The sequence below is a fragment of the Mizuhopecten yessoensis genome, unplaced genomic scaffold, assembly GCF_002113885.1.
Source record: "Mizuhopecten yessoensis strain PY_sf001 unplaced genomic scaffold, ASM211388v2 scaffold2929, whole genome shotgun sequence".
NCBI classification, from domain to species: Eukaryota; Metazoa; Mollusca; class Bivalvia; order Pectinida; family Pectinidae; genus Mizuhopecten; species Mizuhopecten yessoensis.
Genome location: NW_018404790.1, coordinates 779,469 through 802,020, shown reverse-complemented (window position 1 = coordinate 802,020; position 22,552 = coordinate 779,469). Strand labels below are relative to the sequence as shown.

General features: G+C 36.6%; 1 protein-coding gene across 5 annotated transcripts in view; it reads right to left on the bottom strand.

Annotated features, from left to right (window-relative positions):
* Positions 1 to 22,552, bottom strand: part of LOC110446696 (voltage-dependent calcium channel subunit alpha-2/delta-2-like) — a 116,414-nt gene that overhangs the window by 92,232 nt on the left and 1,630 nt on the right. For all 5 annotated transcript variants that reach the window (XM_021491978.1, XM_021491982.1, XM_021491983.1 and 2 more), the window contains exons 2-3: positions 17,319 to 17,400; positions 8,200 to 8,322 (exon numbers count right to left, since the gene is read on the bottom strand). In XM_021491978.1, coding sequence (XP_021347653.1) covers positions 8,200 to 8,322; positions 17,319 to 17,400 — 205 coding nt within the window. The remainder of the gene's footprint in view (positions 1 to 8,199; positions 8,323 to 17,318; positions 17,401 to 22,552) is intronic.

Here is a 22,552-nt window from a genome sequence, read left to right as displayed (position 1 = left end):
GGGGGGGGAGAGAGATTTACAGGTATGGCAAGATAAGATACAAACCAGTGTTAACACTGATTGTGCTTGTTCTTTCTTATCGGGAACATAAAACAGACCGTTTGTGTACAGCTAAGTGTCTGGAGCAGCCTTAATTATCCTTCACACAAGGTGTTTCTTCCCTTAGATCAATAATTTACGAGGAATGGCACCTTGCTTAAACAGTATTGGTATGTTTAATCGGGTACATGCTTAAACTCTATAATGAACAGCATCCATATCTATGGCATCATGTGCACCCTGAGCTTGGGGCCACAGCATCACATTCTAATGAACTGAAGCTTACAGCCACTATAGCCAAACCTGCAACAGTGCGTAAAGAAGTAACATGCCTTAATGAAATGGTCCTGTTTGTGCATGGGCCACTAATAACTACAACATGCTTCTATGTACATGTAGTTTAATGAGTGTGTCATATATAACTGACAAACATCATGTAGACACTGATCAATCAACTGAGGAGTAGAGACAAAGCACAGGAACCAGGTGTCAGTTATAACTGACAAACATCATGTAGACACTGATCAATCAACTGAAGAGTAGAGACAAAGCACAGGAACCAGGTGTAGCTAGCTTCATTAACTTACACCAAGTCAACAGTTCCAGACAGTTTTTATGTGCACTGGGCACTAATTACAGTAGGAAATACAGTATCTATATTTTTGACCTTTTGTATTATTGATTTTCAAATTGGTGACCTTTTGTATTATTGGTTATCAAATTGGTGACCTTTTGTATTATTGATTATCAAATTGGTGACCTTTTGTATTATTGATTATCACATTGGTGACCTTTTGTATTATCGATTCTCACATTGATGACCTTTTATATTATTGATTATCAAATTGGTGACCTTTTGTATTATTGGTTATCAAATTGGTGCCCTTTTGTATTATTGGTTATCAAATTGGTGCCCTTTTGTATTATTGGTTATCAAATTGGTGCCCTTTTGTATTATTGATTATCACATTCGTGACCTTTTGTATTATTGATTATCAAATTGTTGTCCTTTTGTATTATTGATTATCACATTGGGGACCTTTGTATTATTGATTATCACATTGGGGACCTTTGTATTATTGATTATCACATTGGTGGCCTTTTATATTATTGATTATCACATTGTTGACCTTTTTTATTATTGTTTATCACATTGGTGACCTTTGTATTATTGATTATCTCATTGGTGACCTTTTGTATTATTGATTATCAAATTGTTGTCCTTTTGTATTATTGATTATCACATTCGTGACCTTTTGTATTATTGATTATCACATTCGTGACCTTTTGTATTATTGATTATCACATTTGTGACCTTTTGTATTATTGATTATCAAATTGGTGACCTTTTGTATTATTGATTATCACATTGGTGACCTTTTGTATTATTGATTATCACATTGGTCACATAAGTGTTAATCAGTTAAACTGCACTGATACTATGTATCACACAATGCTTCAGAAGTCAAAAGTTGTTTTTCCTCCGAGACCTACAATTAACCCTGGTGACAGTTACAAGACTTCTTCATTTACCTTTCCAAGACTTCAAGAGTTCAAGAGACATTTTCAGATCTGACTTTATTGCTTCGCTGAGAGTCGACAGTATGATATATGTGTAACTTTAGGACAAGCTTTACATTGCTGAGACTACTGTGTGTGGTTATATTTCAACAGCTTCTCAGTGTCCTTTCCAACATATTTCTAAAATAGCTGACCTACAGGTTTGATCCTATATTCCGTAAATGGTTGCAATTCCCAGTCACAATTGATGTCTGGGCAGGGATGGCCCAGTTGACTTTAAAAAGACCATAAACCACAGATTTGAAAGATGGGCATTTCACATGAGCTGAGATTTGATGGTGGTCGATATCTTTCTGGTGACCTTTAATGAAATATGACCTTGGAAATTCCCCTGCATGTCAATCATGCATCCCATCACACCCATTAGGATGACCTGCCACAACAGCCTGGTGTTGCCATGCTATAAAAGATGGGGGCTTCCTGTCCCAGAGGACATCACAGTGAAGTCAGCTCTGTCTTCAGTACAAGATACATGGAGTCTGTAGTTGTAGACTCCTACAGCTCCCTCCACAGGACAAATAAGATACATGTAGTCTGTGGTTGTAGGCTTCTACAGCTCCCTCTACAGGGCAAATAAGATACATGTAGTCTGTAGTTGTAGACTCCTACAGCTCCCTCAAAAGGACCAAGATACAGACTCCTACAGCCCCTTTCAAAGGACCAAGATACAGACTCCTACAGCCCCCTACAAAGGACCAAGATACAGACTCCTACAGCTCCCTCCAAAGGACCAACATACAGACTCCAAAGCCCTTCCAAAGGACCAAGATACAAACTCCTACAGCCCCCTCCAAAGGACCAAGATACAGCCTCCTACAGCACCCTCCAAAGGACCAAGATACAGACTCCTACCGCTCCCTCCAAAGGACCAAGATACCAACTCCTACAGCCCCCTCCAAAGGACCAAGATACTCCAACAGCCCCCTCCAAAGGACCAAGATACTCCAACAGCCCCCTCCAAAGGACCAAGATACTCCAACAGCCCCCTCCAAAGGACCAAGATACTCCAACAGCCCCCTCCAAAGGACCAAGATACTCCAACAGCCCCCTCCAAAGGACCAAGATACTCCAACAGCCCCCTCCAAAGGACCAAGATACTCCAACAGCCCCCTCCAAAGGACCAAGATACTCCAACAGCCCCCTCCAAAGGACCAAGATACAGACACCTACAGCTCCCTCAAAAGGACCAAGATACAGACTTCTACAGCCCCTTTCAAAGGACCAAGATACAGACTCCAACAGCCCCCTCCAAAGGACCAAGATACAGACACCTACAGCTCCCTCAAAAGGACCAAGATACAGTCTCCAAAGCCCTTCCAAAGGACCAAGATACAAACTCCTACAGCTCCCTCCAAAGGACCAAGATAAAGACTCCTACAGCTCCCTCAAAAGGACCAAGATACAGTCTCCAAAGCCCTTCCAAAGGACCAAGATACAAACTCCTACAGCTCCCTCCAAAGGACCAAGATAAAGACTCCTACAGCTCCCTCAAAAGGACCAAGATAAAGACTCCTACAGCTCCCTCAAAAGGACCAAGATACAGTCTCCAAAGCCCTTCCAAAGGACCAAGATACAAACTCCTACAGCTCCCTCCAAAGGACCAAGATAAAGACTCCTACAGCTCCCTCAAAAGGACCAAGGCTCCCTCTACAGGGCAAATAAGATACATGTAGTCTGTAGTCGTAGACTCCTACAGCTCCCTCTACAGGGCAAATAAGATACATGTAGTCTGTAGTTGTAGACTCCTACAGCTCCCTCAAAAGGACCAAAATACAGACTCCTACAGCCCCTTTCAAAGGACCAAGATACAGACTCCAACAGCCCCCTCCAAAGGACCAAGATACAGACTCCAACAGCCCCCTACAAAGGACCAAGATACAGACTCCTACAGCTCCCCCCAAAGGACCAAGATACAGACTCCTACAGCTTCCTCCAAAGGACCAAGATACAAACTCCTACAGCCCCCTCCAAAGGACCAAGATACAGACTCCAACAGCTCCCTCCAAAGGACCAAGATACAGACTCCAAAGCACTTCCAAAGGACCAAGATACAAACTCCTACAGCTCCCTCCAAAGGACCAAGATAAAGACTCCTACAGCTCCCTCAAAAGGACCAAGGCTCCCTCTACAGGGCAAATAAGATACATGTAGTCTGTAGTCGTAGACTCCTACAGCTCCCTCTACAGGGCAAATAAGATACATGTAGTCTGTAGTTGTAGACTCCTACAGCTCCCTCAAAAGGACCAAGATACAGACTCCTACAGCTCCCTCAAAAGGACCAAGATACAGACTTCTACAGCTGCCTCCAAAGGACCAAGATACAGACTCCTACAGCACCTACCAAAGGACCAAGATACAGACTCCAACAGCACCTACCAAAGGACCAAGATACAGACTCCTACAGCTCCCTCCAAAGGACCAAGATACAGACTCCAAAGCCCTTCCAAAGGACCAAGATACAAACTCCTACAGCCCCCTCCAAAGGACCAAGATACAGACTCCTACAGCCCCCTCCAACGGACCAAGATACAGATATCGATCGACTCCTTCAGCTCTCTCCAAAGGAGGAGGATACAGACCTTTACAATCTGCTTCACTTAATTGTTCACATTTCCTACATGTGCAATTATTTATCACTTTTTCCTTAAAAAGATTCTGCTGTTGATAAATCGTGTGAAACTGTTATGAGAGAAAAATGAAGTCAAATGAACATCATTCCAATCATAGCTTTAGATAAAAACTGTCATTTCAATTAAGATGCAATGTAGCATAACCACCTTGGATGATAAGAAATGATGAACCAGACGTGGCTATTACAAATGTGTGTTAAATGTATTTTTCACCAGCATCAAAGGTAAGGATGGTTGGATACTTCTCAGATTAATTACAATTTAGTCGTTACCTAGGTAGTCTACCTCACTATGATTTGATTTCACTGGTCACTCAAACTTTTCTGTTGATTTATGGAGAAAAAGGAAAGGATTGTTTGAAATAATACCAATGTTCAGAAATATTGGGAATGGGATCATATTACACTGAAGATGTCACTACCATGACAGATTGAAGCTTATATCACTCAAGAGTATGTAGTTAGCCCTGGCCCTTGAACTGACAATGATAACATTACCGGTGGTAAATTATTTTTGAATTTGAAATACCCTATTACAGCGCAAAGTTTCCGTTTAAAATTTGAGTATCCTAAACTGATTATTTTAAGTTTTCTGTTAAATTTGAAAAACAATAGCTTTTTTAAAATACCATAATGCATTAATTTGTCATATTCCTTAATCCATCGATTTGTCCCATGTATTCCTATTACAATAAAGCTTAACCTACTACCAGTTAACAGTAAATAAGGATAATTCGTGGTTTTTATATACCGCTTTATCAAAACCTAGTTTGTAGGTCGTCTCAAAGTGGTTCACAAATTATTATCTGTGGTTATAGAGCCTTTGCAACCAGCCAATACCTTTCTCAACTCCCTAGGGAGCATATACAGCCGGTGCTGCCATTTTTGGCGCTCACAGCTTAAGCATTCAACAATTCCAGCACTGCCCAACCATGTACTCATTTACAGCTTAGTAGACTGGAACAAGCGGCATAAAGTATCTTATTCAAAGATACAGTGCGAGTGCACGTGCCGTAACGTGACCAGAACTCGAAACCCTTTCGTCACGAGCCCGGCATCCTACCACTAGACTATAGACTATGTGCCTCATAAATTACTTCTATACTCAACAACACAACAAATGTTAGCCTAAGAGTACTTTCGCCAACAGCACAGCAATGGTTTTATATAACAGTCCCTGGACACTGACAAAACACTGCACCATTGTAACTGATGCTTATCTAGTCATTGCTATTATAGTAAGAGAAGAGAAAAAAAAAGAAAAAAAAATCACAACAACAGGCAAAGTTACAGATGGATGGTTTTAGAGTAATAAATGTACAGCTGTCATCTGTGTATGATGTAACTTTTAGCTAGAAGGTGTTGAACACAACATTTCACTTTAACATACACCCTACTTTGACTGCTGGTGCAAAATATCAATTGTCAATATAATGCATTCTAAATTAATAAATACTCCATTTGTGCACATACATGCACCACACAGTCCATTTAGATAAAACATAATTGATTAGTTTTACAATTGTAAGCAATCCACATTCCAACAAAATACTGCGGCCAAAAATGTAGTGTTTTAGGTTCTTTAAAACCAACACTACTTTTTAAAAATTTGAACAATTGCAAAACATACCAAACTTCCCATTTTTAATGTGACACAATAAATTACGGTAAAGGACTTCGCTGCGCGGACAAGTAGAAGAACATGGGGCAGGCTGTACAGGGATGGGATGCTTGCTATGGTTGTAGGAGTCTAAAACAAGGTTCAGAAGTCCACAATAGGTTGATACATGAGTTGCTGCAAATTAAAGCCAGAAAAAATTGCCTTGAAATAGCAGAACTTGAAAGTAATTTGAAAACAAGCAAATTTGTGGAATTTATATCCCCCGCTTGCAGGACATATTGTAGGTTAACGTTATTGAGGTCAGGTTTAAACATGTGAGTATCCTGCTGTTGAGACATAATGTATAGCTTGAAACTTGAAGGGGAAAAAAAGCCCTATACCTCATTGATTATCCATAAATATGCACAAATCACATCTGTTGGCAAACTTAGCATGAGTCGGATGTGCATACGGAATTCGGCTGAAACATCTGAACAATATCTACAGAAATTATCACACAAAAACGAAAGAGTGCCCGAGATAGGTGGAAAGACAGAGGAACACAAACATTGTTATCAAGTTTGAATGAATTTGGCTAATATTTGCTAGAGTTATTAGGCGGAAACAGCAGATAATGAAGTTTTTCGTTAATCAAGGGGCCATAACTCTGCCAAATGGAGTCCAATTAAAGTGGTTGTTAAACGCTGTCGAGCCCTTATTGTGTTGAACCCTGTTACTAAGTTTGAAGACAATCGGATAATATTTGCGTGAGTTAATGAACAGAAACGGCAGATAATGACGTTTTTCGTTATTCAAGGGGCCATAACTCCACCAAATGGGGTCCGCTGAAGGTGGTCATCAAACTTGGCCAAGCCCTTAAGGCATTTAACTCTGTGACCAAGTTTGAAGAAAATCAGCTATTATTTGTTGTAGTTATTGCACGGAAACAAAGCGTGACAGACAGACAGACAAACCCAAATTAATATCCCCCGTTTTGGTGACCATTAGTTCCTGAAGCACAAAGTACAAAGTATTTGAAATATTCACATACCCTTGACCTTTGTAAAAATTTGATCAAACAAAACCTGTTAACAAATGAAGTTACTGGAGTGATATCACTGAAATTGTGGACAAATATCTCCATGAAGAATAATCTATATAATAGTGACCTTGACCTTGGAACCGTTCCTTTGAAGGTATTCTAGTACTTGACCTTATAGTATAAAGTTTTATCAAAATCTGAATGTAGCAGCTGAAAGCAATGAATCAGTGAATCGAGAGGGGACACGACATGACGAGACAGACATGGGAAATACTGCATCATCATAAAATGGCCGGGACATAAAAACGTTTGAATCAAATCCTGGAACATGAAAAAACATTTTAATCAAATTCTGATCATGAGTGTATGAACGTTAACTTTGTGTTTATTTCAAAATCAACTATTCAATCCCGAGATCTCTAGCAGATAGAGACCTGCAAAGTCATGCTCACTCACATCTTGTAGCTACATACAGGTCAGACCCAAAAACTGTGGTCGTAACCTGCAGACTTTTACTATTCCAATGAATCTCCCATTTGTTTGCATGGTTGACCTGCTTGACACCAGAAATGCTGCATCATAAGGATGTCTCTAGAATTTCCTATCACAGGTATAGTATGACCTTAGGGGAGCATATTCATCGGCCCTTTTCATTAATCTGTGCTTAGTTGCATCATGGCAGTCAGACAGTTGCACAGGTAAATGTAGGTCCCAAAGCTCAGACAGAAGTAATAGGTAGCTTTATTGTTTTAACCATGGTGATAGGCTATGAAATTCCACGAGGTAATTAGTATTCAAGCTATTAAAAGTTATTGGTTGCCACATAGGCTGTAACAACACAATGTCAAATGCACATGTTTAACATACATAGAATACAGCCATGTGTGGTAGTTTGTTGTATCCAGTAAATACACATCGATAAGGGGAGTCACACGACATCAGAGATTGGTTGAAATGTTGTATAAAATTCCTATTTCCTATCTATCCCTTCCCCAGCCTGCAGGGAAGGGATGACTCAGGGATAATGAAATTCACCATCTTCATAAAGCACCTTAGACATTTCCATATATATGAAGAGTATTTGATTCTAGGACTTCTCGGTCTGAAGAAGAAGATTTTGAAATTCAAGCCAATTTTCTTTCTTTGTGCCTCACAAAGGCCCTTGGATTTGACTGAGACACAAGTCTCTTTGCTCATGTGCCTTTTAAAGAAAGGAACATGTGATTCGTGGAAAAAAGTTGAATTTGCTCTTTACAAATAAGAATTCCTGACAAAGACACAACAGTTAAGAAATGTTCCTGCACTTACCCGAAGAGACTCCATTTTTCCACCCAACATTGTGGTCAGCTTCTCGGCCATCTCGGTTACCAAGGTCATACTGTTCACTGTGCCAAACTTCACGATCCTTTCATCATAGAATCTCTGATAATTCTGAATAATGAAACAAAATTAAATATGATAATGATAGACATTTTGTAGACAGTCACACAAAAGTGATATACCAGGTACCAGGGTTTTACTTCAATACACCATGATTTGTACTTACACAGACATTTCGTAAAGTAGACATTTCAGTAACTTTAGTCTAATGAGAGTGCAGGCTTCCCAACTAGTCAAGGTAAGATACGTCCATATTCTTTCAAAGTAACTAACAGGAACTAGAGTAATCAGTTAAGGATCCCTGTCCCACTGTACTGTGGTTTTCCCAATATACAGTAACCTCCCCTTAACTTCCGTTTGGATATAACTGTAGCACAATTGGGCCAGGAAACATCTGTTGTTCCGGTAGCTCAATCCGTTAAAGCGTTAATTAGTATAACAAGTGGAAGTCCAGGGTTCAAATCAAAAATATTTTGTTCACCGTTTATTTCGTATTTATTACTTTTTATAAAAGTCCCACAAGGTATGGTTTTCTTTCAGAAATGAGCTATCAAGACATGCCAGTAAAAGCAGTTTCCAACACTTAGTTATATTTTGGCAGGGGTACAAGGATCCTTGGGCATCATCTTGAGAAACATTTTATACTAAAAACTATAATAATATTATGCCTGATGAATATAACTTTACACCTAATTTCTTTTAAACCAGGGTAAAACCTTGTGAATTATGATGTCACAATGAAAGTAAATATGAAAAATTTAATTTCAACACCATATTTGCCCACGCCTATGTTCACAGGAAGGTTTAGGGGTCATAACCATGACCAATATTAACGAACCGTTCTCAAACATTTTCATCACAAGTGGAATAAAGCAAAAGATGTTTGTCACTAGCAGTGTGACTATGATTGGTATAAATCGTTTATAGGTACACATCAGGAATAAATATAATTTTAAAAGAAATCTTAATAGAAATTTGTCCACATTTTTTTTCAGTACAAACTAACAGATAATGAATATACATAAAATCCATTCTTCCATGCATGAGAAATTTGGTTACACTAGCTAGTTAAAATAAAGCCAAACTGGTGCAGAACAGCTAGACTCTTTGAGTGCAGACGTTTATATTTTTTCTGAAATATCAGCCAAGGGAAATTAAGGGCGCTGTCTAGTGATAAATGGTGTACCAAGTCGGAAAATTTATTAAATTTTGTTGGACAATTTTATTGTCAACTCCCCGAGTCACTTTCAAAAGTACTATTACAATATAACATGATTGTCTTGTAGTTAATTTTATTATGGACAATATAACTCAAAATTATACTCCAGGTACACCTCCGGGGGATTCCAGACCTTATTAGTACTGCTTTAACGATATAACACGCAATGTGACATATTTTTATTTAGGCAAAAATTTCAAAATCGGATTAATGTGAACATGGGTTGAAGGTTAAATAATGGATGTTGGTTCAATTTTCCTCAAGCACTTTTGACAACCACAGCAATCCCAGTGGGGAACCACTGTAATATTCCACAAGAACTACATCATTTTAAAAAACAATTCAAGTACATGACGACAACATCTTTCCCCTTTACATGACAAAAATATTCCACCAACTTTAGATTGTCAATCCGTCTCAAAAATTTGATTGTGCCAATTGCAAGAAATGCAAACAAATCCTAACATCATTTCATCAAAATTTTATTAATCTTAGACATTATTTACTTAAATAAAAAAAATAATCTCAGGTACTTTTTTTTAAATTTCTATTTAATTATTTCAACTTATTAGCAGACTCTGAATATTTAACTATTTCTATTTTTGTGAACAGAGGTCTTGTCGGAAGTGCAAATCAAGGTTTTCCTTAGACTTGCAAACAGTTTCTATATTATCCCATTAGAATTACAGGACATTAAGGAAAGTGTGTACCAAATGTTTGTGTGCAATTTCATTGATGTCACAACTGGTGTCATCTACATGCATTCATTGATGTCACAACTGGTGTCATCTACATGCAGTGTACTGTACATGTTTGTCTTGACTTGAAAAATAGCAGGTCACTCTGAAAACTTGATACCTTAAGCTTGAAGGCATTAAAGGATGGGCATAGGCTTTTTCTACATGCCAAGATAATTGTAGAAAATTTTGCAGATTTTATAATGTGATTGTACCATGGCTATCAGTGAGTATCAGTGAAGTGTGAAGTATTGTGTAGCTTAAAGCACTGTGTGTTACCCACATAGATAGTAGCTACATGTATCTCATTCCTGTATGTGTATGATAGAATCAATTGTTCAGCACAATTAAAAGGGTGTAGGAAATTTCTATCTTACAAACGATTTCATGTCTTGTATATGTAGTAACAATACTTTTTTGACATGCCCAGAGGTACAGGATAAGGAAATACCAAGCCCAAGATTTCCTAATTTGTGAGAGAAAAAAACTCAGCAAACTTCAGGTTTTACATATTTGAAAATTTGTCAGGTGGATTTTTCTTATCCTAACACCCCTTGGCATAAGAGAATCTAAAAATGTTTCCATGTCAGGGAACCCCTACAAACTGGCAGTCAATCATAACTTAAACATGATTAGGACATCTTGTGTCATCACCCTTGGTGTAACATACAAAATACACTGGGAGACGTCATCAACCCTTGGAACTTTTCATCAGACAGAAGAACTAAACGAACAGACTATACTCTGTGCACCTTGTAACAGGGCTTAATATATATACATGTGCACTCTAGATCAGATATTCCTGTCCAGGACATACAACAAAATTGCATCAGAATAACACTAGTTTTAATCAGACGGATGCAAGATTGAATCTACAGTAATAATATCAATGCAAATCAGCAGAAAACCAAAGTAAAATTCAATAAGGTTTCCACCAAAAATCAATACTCTATTACAATCGCAAAGCCTTAATGTTTAACAGGAGAAGAGCTAAGAGGCCTACAGAATAGCTTACTATTGGTCATGTGGGTTGTAACATACAAAATCTGCTCATCAATATCAGTAGCACTGGATGGTGGAATATTGTGGCTCTATATATACATATCGACTGAGCAGTTTGATGCTTAAATCCAATACTGGCTATACACAGAAATGTATCATACTGTCTACAATTCTGTCTTTTTAATCAATCTCATGACAGGAAAAACCTTCATAAAGTTCCATTAAAACAAACAAAAGAGGGATCTTTGCACCCACCATTGTACCATCTTCCTTAGTTCTTTGTCAGTTCGATTTTTTCTCTTCTTTTCTCTAATCTGTTTGATCGAGTCATGTTAACAGTAAATGCACCTTGAGGTAACTTTTGATCGAAACTTAATACTGTTATGTATAAAGACAACCTTCAAAGTGAGATTTGTCATTTCACATATATACTTCTTCCTTTAGCCATTTTTGATCCATTTGAGAAAGATCTCTCCACTACTTATTGAGAAACGGCAATAACAAAAATTCACTATCAAAATCCAAGATGGCTGCCTGTCAGCCATTTTATTAATCTGATCAGTCTCAAAAGTTAACCTGCACTACGAAAGACTAAGTAAAACCTGCATATCAAATTTGAGAAAGATCCCTCAAGTACTTCCTGAGAAATAGCGATAACAAACCTTTAATGTCAAAATCCAAGATGGCTGCCTGTCGGACCTTTTGTTTATCTGATCAGTCTCAAAATTAAACATGCACAACTACAGACCTAGGGGAACCTACATATAAAATTTGAGAAAGATCCCTCTGGTGCTTCTTGCGAAATAGCGATAACAAACTTTCACTATCAAAATCCAAGATGGCTGCCTGTCAGCCATGTTGTTTATTCGATCAGTCTCAAAAATTGTCCTGCACAGCTATGGACTAAGGGAAACCTACATAACAAATTTGAGAAATATCCCTCAAGTACTCCCCGCGAAATAACGATAACAAACCTTCACTATCAAAATCCAAGATGGCTGCCTTTCGGCCATGTTGTTTATCCGATCAGTCTCAAAAGTTGCCCTGCACAACAAAGGACCAAGGGGAGCCTACATATAAAATTTGAGAAAGATCCCTCAGGCACTTTCCGAGAAATAGCGATAACAAACCTTCACTATCAAAATCCAAGATGGCTGCCTGTCGACCATGTTGTTTATCTGATCAGTCTCAAAAGTTGCCCTGCACAACTAGGGACCAAGGGGAACCTACATATAAAATTAAAGAAATCCCTCCGGTACTTCATGAGAAATAGCGATAACAAGAATTGTTTAAGGATGGACGACGAAAGATGGACGGATGGACCATGGACGCAGGATGATTTGAATAACCCACCATCAGATGAGGGTGGGCTAAAAAATCATGGAGAAAGTTGACTGGAGAGATATTATTTTACAGCTATATTTATGATAGCAATTAACACTAACTACTACCAGGTTTCAAAGAAACCGAATGAAAACTTATGAAGGATTACTTATTGGAATAAGATCGGGATTGACAGCGAAATGAACACCTGTTGTTTGTTTAGTTTATTGAAATATGTAGCTAAAACACTGGGTGAATATCTATAAACCAATATACGTGCCTTATGAAAGTGTGATCAAGAATGCCTGGATCAATCTGCAGTTAGCATTCACAGGCTTCTAGCAACAATGGGCCAAATTTATTTGTTATACCTATATATTGTTGACACTAATAAGTTAACTGGAGCTTTATAATTATACTACTTTGATTTTAGTACCACCTTTGTTACGTACTTTAATCACTGCTTTTCAAGTTTCAAGTTTGACATAGTTTTCTGCAAGTGCCGACAACAGGAGCTTTAATTTGTTACTTTAGCCTATAGCTAGCTACCTGTTGATTTGAAGCAAGAAATGTCATTGGATGAGATGTTTCGGAGCATGTGTTGCATTGCATTGGCCAGTCATATGATGTGAAACAAATTGGTCTTAACTCTGATTACAATATTTTTAAACAGTTAAAGGATTTAATGAAAGCAAATCACCTTATTATATCAATTCATTTTTTGTTTATTTTGTGTCTACGTCCCCGCAAAAGCCAATGTCAAAAATGGACCTTCATTACTTTAACAATCTGATATGGTTATCCATAATTATGCTTGAATGTAAATTGAGATGTAATGCTTACCAGATCAAATCATTGGATTTATCGATTACAATAATGTTTGAGTACAACCTACATAATGAGCATGCAGTCCATGGGACGAAGTGCTCAAATTCACCATTCAATTAAAACATTACAGGAAGTGAAACTTTTATTTTTAACATCTATAATTCAGTATTGGAAATATGTTTGTGAATCAGGACATCAACACATATAAACCCCAATAAATCAAGACATTGACATATATATATATGCATGCATGTTATCTGGGTGTCCCACAGATCATTTTAAACAAAACATGACAAATTATCATAAACTACATGATACATAATTTTGCACAGTTTTGTTTGAAAAATATTCTTTCATCTTCTTTTGAAATCAATTGGTTTTTTGTTCAAAGAAAACCTTCCACTTTTATGGCTACATAACCATAACAATATATAATCTAATTTAATTTCAAGATTTCAAATGCTTATAGCTAAAGAACTCATTTTTAACTCTAATGGACTGAACTTTACATACAATGCAAACAAACAGGTGAACTTCACAAGAAAGTCACTTAGTCAGGCTGATTTATTGTTTAGAAATCAGCAAGATATGGTGATTGACCTTGTTTGGCCATAATATTATTTACATAAAACATGAAAAAAATTACACCCCTGTCAAAATTCTTTTTTTTCAAAAGCACTTGCCAAGACTTTTAATTAGAAATCCAATAATACAGAAGAAGAATATTTGAGTATATCACACTACAATACAGTCAGTTCAGATAGCCAAGAGGGCCAGTTTGTTGCACTTGCTCAAGTGCTAAATCTCGTTGTCCCGGGTGTTGGGCAAGTGGATTTTTACACCACTGCTGGAGCGACACCCGACTCCCAGGACATGAACCCTGGGTTCCTTTCCTCATCTACCAGCATGTTTTCCAAATGATATTAAGTGGACAGGGGACTTTAAGATAAGTTACATATAACATAGATTAAACAGGAAAACAAAGTTTCAAGAAAACATGATATAAAATGAAAAGTGACATTAAACAGTGTGGCATTTAAGTGAAATGTACTGTAGGTACATGACCTCCATGAAGCTTAAGGAGTACTAATATATTATGATATACAAAGTAACATACCATTGATTTTAAGCTGAAGTATTCACTTTCAATGATCAGTAGTAGGTATACTGCAGCCATGCCTGTGTGTTCCAATCGAAACATACACATGACAATTTGTAACAAATTACCTCTGGAGAGACAGAAGTGAAGCAAAGCTGACTGTTCTATGATAGTAATTGATTGTAAGACATCTATTATGTTTAGCCTGTGTCAGACAACATGTTGGAAGTGCCTAAATGTAGTCCCGACTGATTGCCCATCAGTCCTCACCATATACAGAGCTATATATATATGGGGATGCAAAGCTCAGCATTTCGCTGGGGAAGGTATCAACAGACAGTGTATGTTGACATGCAACTCTCTTCCCTGTCAATCTCATTTCTTTTGGCAGAATGTCTACAGGTTGTCGGTTTCAATTGTCTTTGCAATGTTAAACTGTCTGCTTGTTGTCAGTTTCATTTGTCTTTGCAATGTTAAACTGTCTGTTGGTTGTCGGTTTCATTTGTCTTTGCAATGTTGCCTTGTCTGCTATTTTTCAGTTTCATTTGTCTTTGCAATGTTAACTTGTCTGCTAATTGTCAGTTTCATTTGTCTTTGCAATGTTAACTTGTCTGCTAGCTGTCAGTTTCATTTGTCTTTGCAATGTTAACTTGTCTGCTAGTTATCAGTTTCATTTGTCTTTGCAATGCTAATTTGACTGCTAGTTGTCAGTTTCATTTGTCTTTGCAATGTTAAACTGTGTTTCATTTGTCTTTGCAATGTTAAACTGTCTGCTAGTTGTCAGTTTCATTTGTCTTTGCAATGTTTACTTGTCAGCTAGTTGTCAGTTTCATTTGTCTTTGCAATGTTAACTTGTCTGCTAGTTGTCAGTTTCATGTCTTTGCAATGTTTACTTGTCAGCTAGTTGTCAGTTTCATGTCTTTGCAATGTTAACTTGTCAGCTAGTTGTCAGTTTCATTTGTCTTTGCAATGCTAACTTGTCTGCTAGTTGTCAATTTCCTTTTTGCGTTGGTTGTGCCTCCATTCTCCTTTCTATATATGTAGTTGTTATCACATTTTCTTCTCTTTGTCAGACTCTTCGCTGTCACACCTCTGTTCTCCTTGCTATAGTTGTTGTCATGTCCTCTCTCGATTTGTCAGATTGTTGGTTGTCACATGTTTGTTCTCTTTGTCAAATTGATGGTTGTCACATGTCTGTTCACTTTGTCAGATTGTTGGTTGTCACATGTCTGTTCACTTTGTCAGACTGTTTGTTGTCATATCTCTGTTCTCTTTGTCAGATTGTTGGTTGTCACACGTCTGTTCACTTTGTCAGACTGTTGGTTGCCATATCTCTGTTCTCTTTGTCAGATTGTTGGTTGTCAAATGTCTGTTCTCTTTGTCAGATTGATTGTTGTCACATCTCGGTTCTCTCTGTCAGATTGTTGGTTGTCATATCTCTGTTCTCTTTGTCAGATTGTTGGTTGTCACATCTCTGTTCTCTCTGTCAGATTGTTGGTTGTCACATGTCTGTTCACTTTGTAAGATTGTTGGTTGTCACATGTCTGTTCTCTCTGTCAGATTGTTGGTTGTCACATGTCTGTTCACTTTGTCAGACTGTTGGTTGTAATATCTCTGTTCTCTTTGTCAGATTGTTGGTTGTCAAATGTCTGTTCTCTTTGTCAGATTGATTGTTGTCACATCTCGGTTCTCTCTGTCAGATTGTTGGTTGTCACATCTCTGTTCTCTCTGTCAGATTGTTGGTTGTCACATGTGTGTTTCCTTTGTCAGATTGTTAGTTGTCGCATGTCTGTTTATTTGTCAGATTGTTGGTTGTCACATCTCTGTTCTCTCTGTCAGATTTTGTGTTGTCACATGTGTGTTTCCTTTGTCAGATTGTTGGTTGTCACATGTCTGTTCTCTTTGTCAGATTGTTGGTCATCAGATGTCTGTTCTCTTTGTCAGATTGTTGGTTGTAACATTTCTGTTCTCTTTGTCAGATTGTTGGTTGTCACATCTTTGTTCTCTCTGTCAGAGTGTTGGTAGTCACATGTCTGTCCTCTTTGTCATATTATTGGTTGTCAAATGTCTGGCCTCTTTGTCAGATTGTCGGTTGTCACATCTCTGTTCTCTTTGTCAGATTGTTGGTTGTCACATGTGTGTTTCCTTTGTCAGATTGTTGGTTGTCACATGTCTGTTCTCTCTGTCAGATTGTTGGTTGTCATATCTCTGTTCTCTTTGTCAGATTGTTGGTTGTCACATGTCTGGTCTCTCTGTCAGATTGTTGGTTGTCACAACTCTGTTCTCTTTGTCAGATTATTGGTTGTAACATTTTTGTTCTCTTTGTCAGATTGTTGGTTGTCACATGTCAGTTCTCTTTGTCAGATTATTGGTTGTCACATCTCTGTTCTCTTTGTCAGATTATTGGTTGTCACATCTCTGTTCTCTTTGCCAGATTGTTGGTTGTAAGATTTCTGTTCTCTTTGTAAGATTGTTGGTTGTCACATCTTTGTTCTCTCTGTCAGATTGTTGGTTGTCACATGTCTGTTCTCTCTGTCAGATTGTTGGTTGTCACATCTCTGTTCTCTTTGTCAGATTGTTGGTGGTCACATCATGTTTTATTCACTTTTCAGTCTGTTGGTAATTTAACAACTCTGTTTTCTTTGTCAGGCTCTATATGATGGCTGTTGCTTGAGACTTTTTTTTGCTTGTCAAACCTTATTTAAATAGTATTGAATTGACCCCTAGGTAATCAGGTGATCAATAGCTATAAATTGAATGTGATAAGGTAGTAAGGAATGTTACAGCCCCCAGCAGGTACAACTTGTGTTGTTCACTAATCTTGATTGGTGTATCTTACCTTTGTCAGCACTGTACTGCCTGTACCATCCACAGCAACTTTTTCAAAGTCATTATCCAACTTCTCGGCCCACTTCTGCACACTGAAAAGCAATTTAAAAGTATATTATAGGTCTAAAGTACAACTGTTTACAGAAGTAATTTAATTGTCACAGCCTAATATAGATTCACACAATGGTAATTTGTAGTGCACAAGCTGAAGCCTATAGGTTACATCACAGTGCATATTTACAAAATATTCAATTCTATTCCTCGAGCATTGCCCTTTTGTAATTACATAACAATTTAAAGAAGACAAAGAGCAAGACAATAACAAGTTATAACATATGTACAAACAATAGCCTACATCTGAGCAGGGGTGGGCAATAATACTGCAATGCCAATATTTGTCTGGCAATATATATAACAATATAGTTTTTTAAATGGCAATATACAGCAAACATATTTGGAGGGTTTGGGCACAATTGTGAAATAATCTGACAGAAATGCCCTGGTAATGCTATAATGGGATTGAGTTATCCAAAATAACTTCCAAATCTCTATACATGTATATATATATTTAATATAGCGGTAGATCTGACAGATTTATTATTTTATTCTATAATATAAATATATATAATATTTTTCAATTTACCATTTAATCTTGCTGAAATGATGATTACCTTTTGTGTTTTCTATATAAAATTATTAACAAGAGTACCGCGGGGCGGAACAATATACGCCCGTTGAATGTCAAATAGTGTTATATACTTTCTTACATTGAAATCAGATCTGCATCATTCTAAGATTGGTTAGCTGACATGCTATAAAAAATGTAGGAGAAAATCTCCGGACAAAAAATCAAAAACTGAAATGAACAAAGGGCAATTACTTTTGCAAAAATCGTTGAATCAAAATTCTTTTTAAGTGAGACACAACTTCATATCATGATTATAATGTATACCAAGTTTCAAAGAGATCTGTTGAAAAATGTAGGAGGACATTGCCGGACAAAAATCAAATACTGAAATAAACAAAGGGCAATTACTTTTGGAAAAATTGTTGAATCAAATTTCTTTTAAGGGAGACACAACTTCATATCATGATTTTGATGAATACCAAGTTTCAAAGAGATAAGGTCGAAAAATGTAGGAGGACATTGCCGGACAAACAAAAGATTACGCCGGCCGGCCGGACAACCCTATACCATACATAATACTCTCATCAAATTTGACGGACGTATAAAAATATACAGAATTTCTAGCAAAACAATGTATTGCAATATAAAAATTGCCTCGATACCCGCACACCTACATATTGATATCAGATGCAATCAATTCAAAAAACAAGTGTAAGGAGCAAGCCCTTATTTATAATACTGTGCGCAAGTCTTCTCATCTCAGTTCTCAACACTATTGTACTTCATTGCAAAGGGAGCATGCATGTATATATCTAGGACCCTCCTTCAAAAATTGTTTGTTTGCAATTTTCCAATATGGACTCACTGAAAATGGCACCTACTCAAAACCTTTTTTTGGAACTTTCAGTAAAAGAAAAAATTACCTTGCTGTAAATCAATGAAAGTTGGTGTTTAAAATAATACTAATATGAGATTTCTTTTTTTTTTGAAAATAACAAAAAATACATGCCAATGCGAGTAGGGATCCTTCAAAAAACACTTTTTTTAAGATTGGCCGAGAATTCTCAAATTTAAATTGATGAGGTTTCTTCATACTATAGACTGTTATTTATTCTATTGTTAATAAGATAAATCATATCCTCAAGGGTCTATTGAAAACCCTGTGTAATGTGCTTCACATCTCACCCCTGAAGAGCGTGCTATACATCAATAAAGATACACTGGCTAACTGGTCTACTGTTAATTAATAATGAGATAAATATGCCGTCCAGTTCTGCATAGATGTATATATATATATAGAATAAGATTCAATTGTAAACATGAGACTTGGTAAATATTTACCTATATCTTGATATATAAATACTGTTCTTTCGCTATTAACATCTTTTTATAGGTTAATTTCCTTAGATATTTGCTGCAAGTGTGTAATCGAAGATAGTACACATGTTATAATTAGTTGAAAGAATACATCACACTTGCAATTGGCATTAGAAAAGTTTACAGATGTTAGACTGTCCTAGCTCCCCCAACCACAGGTGAATATGATGTTAACAAGTATGTAAGTCAACCTATTGTTTAACAGTCAGCCAGGTGTAACCTATTGTTTGACAGTCAGCCAGGTGTAAAAAATACCCTGTTAGGCTGCGGCATTGTTTACATAATGTGTCCAGGGTGTGACAGAAGGTCCCCAGGGCATTTATCATGAATCATTACCATCATTTACCTGTATTTTTTTAGTGACAGTGGCCAAAATAAAGTGATATTAAGAGAAATCGACATAAAATCAGGTGATAATAAAAGAATTGAATTGCATAGATTATATAGCAGGAAAAACGGTGCATCAAAAAACATGATAATAACCGAAAAATGACATTAGCAGACGTGATATTAGGTGAAATGTACTGTATTAGCAAGTTTGATCCTGCCCCCACCCCGTGTTACAATACCTGGGGCACTGGCCGGGACAATAGTATACCTCAGGATCAAGCACAAGCTGGAATAATATCTGGGACTCACTTTGGGCACTGGGTTCAGGAATGTTGCTATTTTGATAAGTAAATAAAAAGTGTTTCCTCCAAACTTGGAAGACCAGTGGAATGTTATATGGTTTAAATTTGTTATTCTTATTATTGTGTTACATTAGCTGTAACCATAAGCTCAAGTAAGTCTTACATGTTCTAAGTTTTAAGTTAAAATATCACACACATATTTATATGAAAATATATATGTTAACACCCATCTATTGTAACTACAATTTCTTTGAGTCCTAGATCTCGAGTCCTACCTGCCTGCCACCTACATCTTAACGCAATCATAAATCTTGATGCTGGCTGAATCCCAAGCAGCACACGATAATTTTGGTATCAATAATTGACCTACATTACAGACTAATTATTAACTAATCCTCATGATCACTGGACTGAGGATCTCGTATCTAATTGCTCCACAGTTCAAGTTCAAGTTTCAAGTTTTATTCAAACTTTGGGCCATTGGCCCATCAGTATACAAAACATTTTTTAAACAAATCATGGACAATGTACAGAGGATGAAAACAATCATATTCCATTATAATACCCTTAATTTGTTTGCCTCATATATGAATTTTCCTAGTATACACAATTCTTTAATATTATGGACACTCAATAACTGGACGACTTTAAACACAGATGGTTTTTTCCAATAATAGCTTTTGATAAAACGAGATCTGAGATTTTGGAATTTAGAACAGACCAATAAAAAATGAAATTCGTCCTCTAATTCAGAGGGGGAGTTACACTGTTTACAATATCTACGTTCTCTAGGTATATTATTATACCTTCCAACTTCTATAGCTAAAGAATGGGTAGATGTACGTATTCGAGTTAAACAAATGCGATATTTCTTTGGTATATATTTTGTGAGGTAAAATTGTAATGTTTCTCCAAAATCTATTATATGTGTACATGGGTAAGCATGGTGTGCATGACACAAGGCCATGTGTGAAAAATTGGTCATCCGTTCAAAGCTTTAATATCTAAGCTGATAATTGGCCTGGTCTGTGGTTTAAGACCTGTCAGTGACTTATAAGGTTAATCTGAATATGTGTAGCTATTGTTTCTCTCGTAGGATTGCTGATAATTAACTGTGGTTTTTTTCACAATACCATTAATTGGAATTCATTTGAAATGTGTCCCACACAGTGAGGAATTTCTTTGAAGCAATAATTGTGAGCTTTGTACAAAATTGTTATACATGATGTAAAAATAATTATGAATATCGTATCTTAAAAATTATAGAATATATCACTTAAATGCATAATCATAACTTCAGTGAATCCTACTTCCCATGAGTTATAATAGTGAGCTGGTGAATCCTATGCCAAAATTGATGACACAAATCAAACCTAATGTGATATACTCTTCAAATTCAATGGTTGGAAAAGTTCATTATGAAATTTCAGGGGTAAATAAGTTAATAATGTACAGCTGCCTCTTCGAAGGCTATCTGTAACGTAACATAATTGCTGAAATACATCCTACACAATGCCATATATACAAGTACTGGATCTCATATTGGATATACAGAATAACTCAAAATGTTTTAAAGTACATTAGATAATGTATAACGGCTATCACTTATCAGGTATAACTTACAAACATTTTATATATATATGTAACAATCACCATTGAGATTATTTAATAACAGCCATCCATATTGCAAGTCCACAAGGTGATTGAAAGCGTTATTTTTCCATTAAACAACATATTAATTATAACACTGTATTATAAGATTTCTCAATAGCAATGTTAGCTAGTATTTTGCCTGCAAATGCAGCATGCTCAGCCCCATTCATTTTTTGAAATTTCATAACTTTTCATAAAAAAATATTCAGTAACTTAAAACTATTATGATCAAATGGCAATATCTAATTTTTCTCCATGTCATTACTGGAGAGTTAACAGTTATATATGATAAAATAAATAACAGAAACCTCAAGCCCCATATATACAGTACAAGTACACTGTTATTCAAATAGTTATCTAATGCTGCTCATTTAACTAAGACTATACCAGCTTGATAGAAATTATTGTGACTCATATATATATACGATATATACAAGGGATCAATGAGCAACCGCATCCCAAAGGTCCAGACAGAGTATTAGTGTATTGATCTTGTATTCATATACAATTAACATATTCATCAGAGGGGTGGCGAGATGTACATGATATTTTAAAACTTAAATTAATACCATGTTATGTCTTAAACATGTACACTAGCTGTGTTTATCTGTGTTGGACAAGTTTTTTAGTGAATTCCATGGACTATTCATATCAAGCAATATCACTGACAACCCCATGACATGTCATTAATGGTCGAACTATTCCCGAGTACACATATATATATATATATGTTTCTTCATAAAAATGAAGCATTTATCTTGAGAATTATTTCTTTATCTGCATACATATTTTGAGTTAACACAACAAAACTGTGACATAATGAACGAGACAATCAGCTGATGTGCAAATACTCAATACATGTCAGTGTCTCAACTTTACTACTAAAATCATGTCAGGTAAAGAGGTTGTCTGTCTTTCTTAATGGATTGGCAATAATACCCCTCTCCCCTCCCC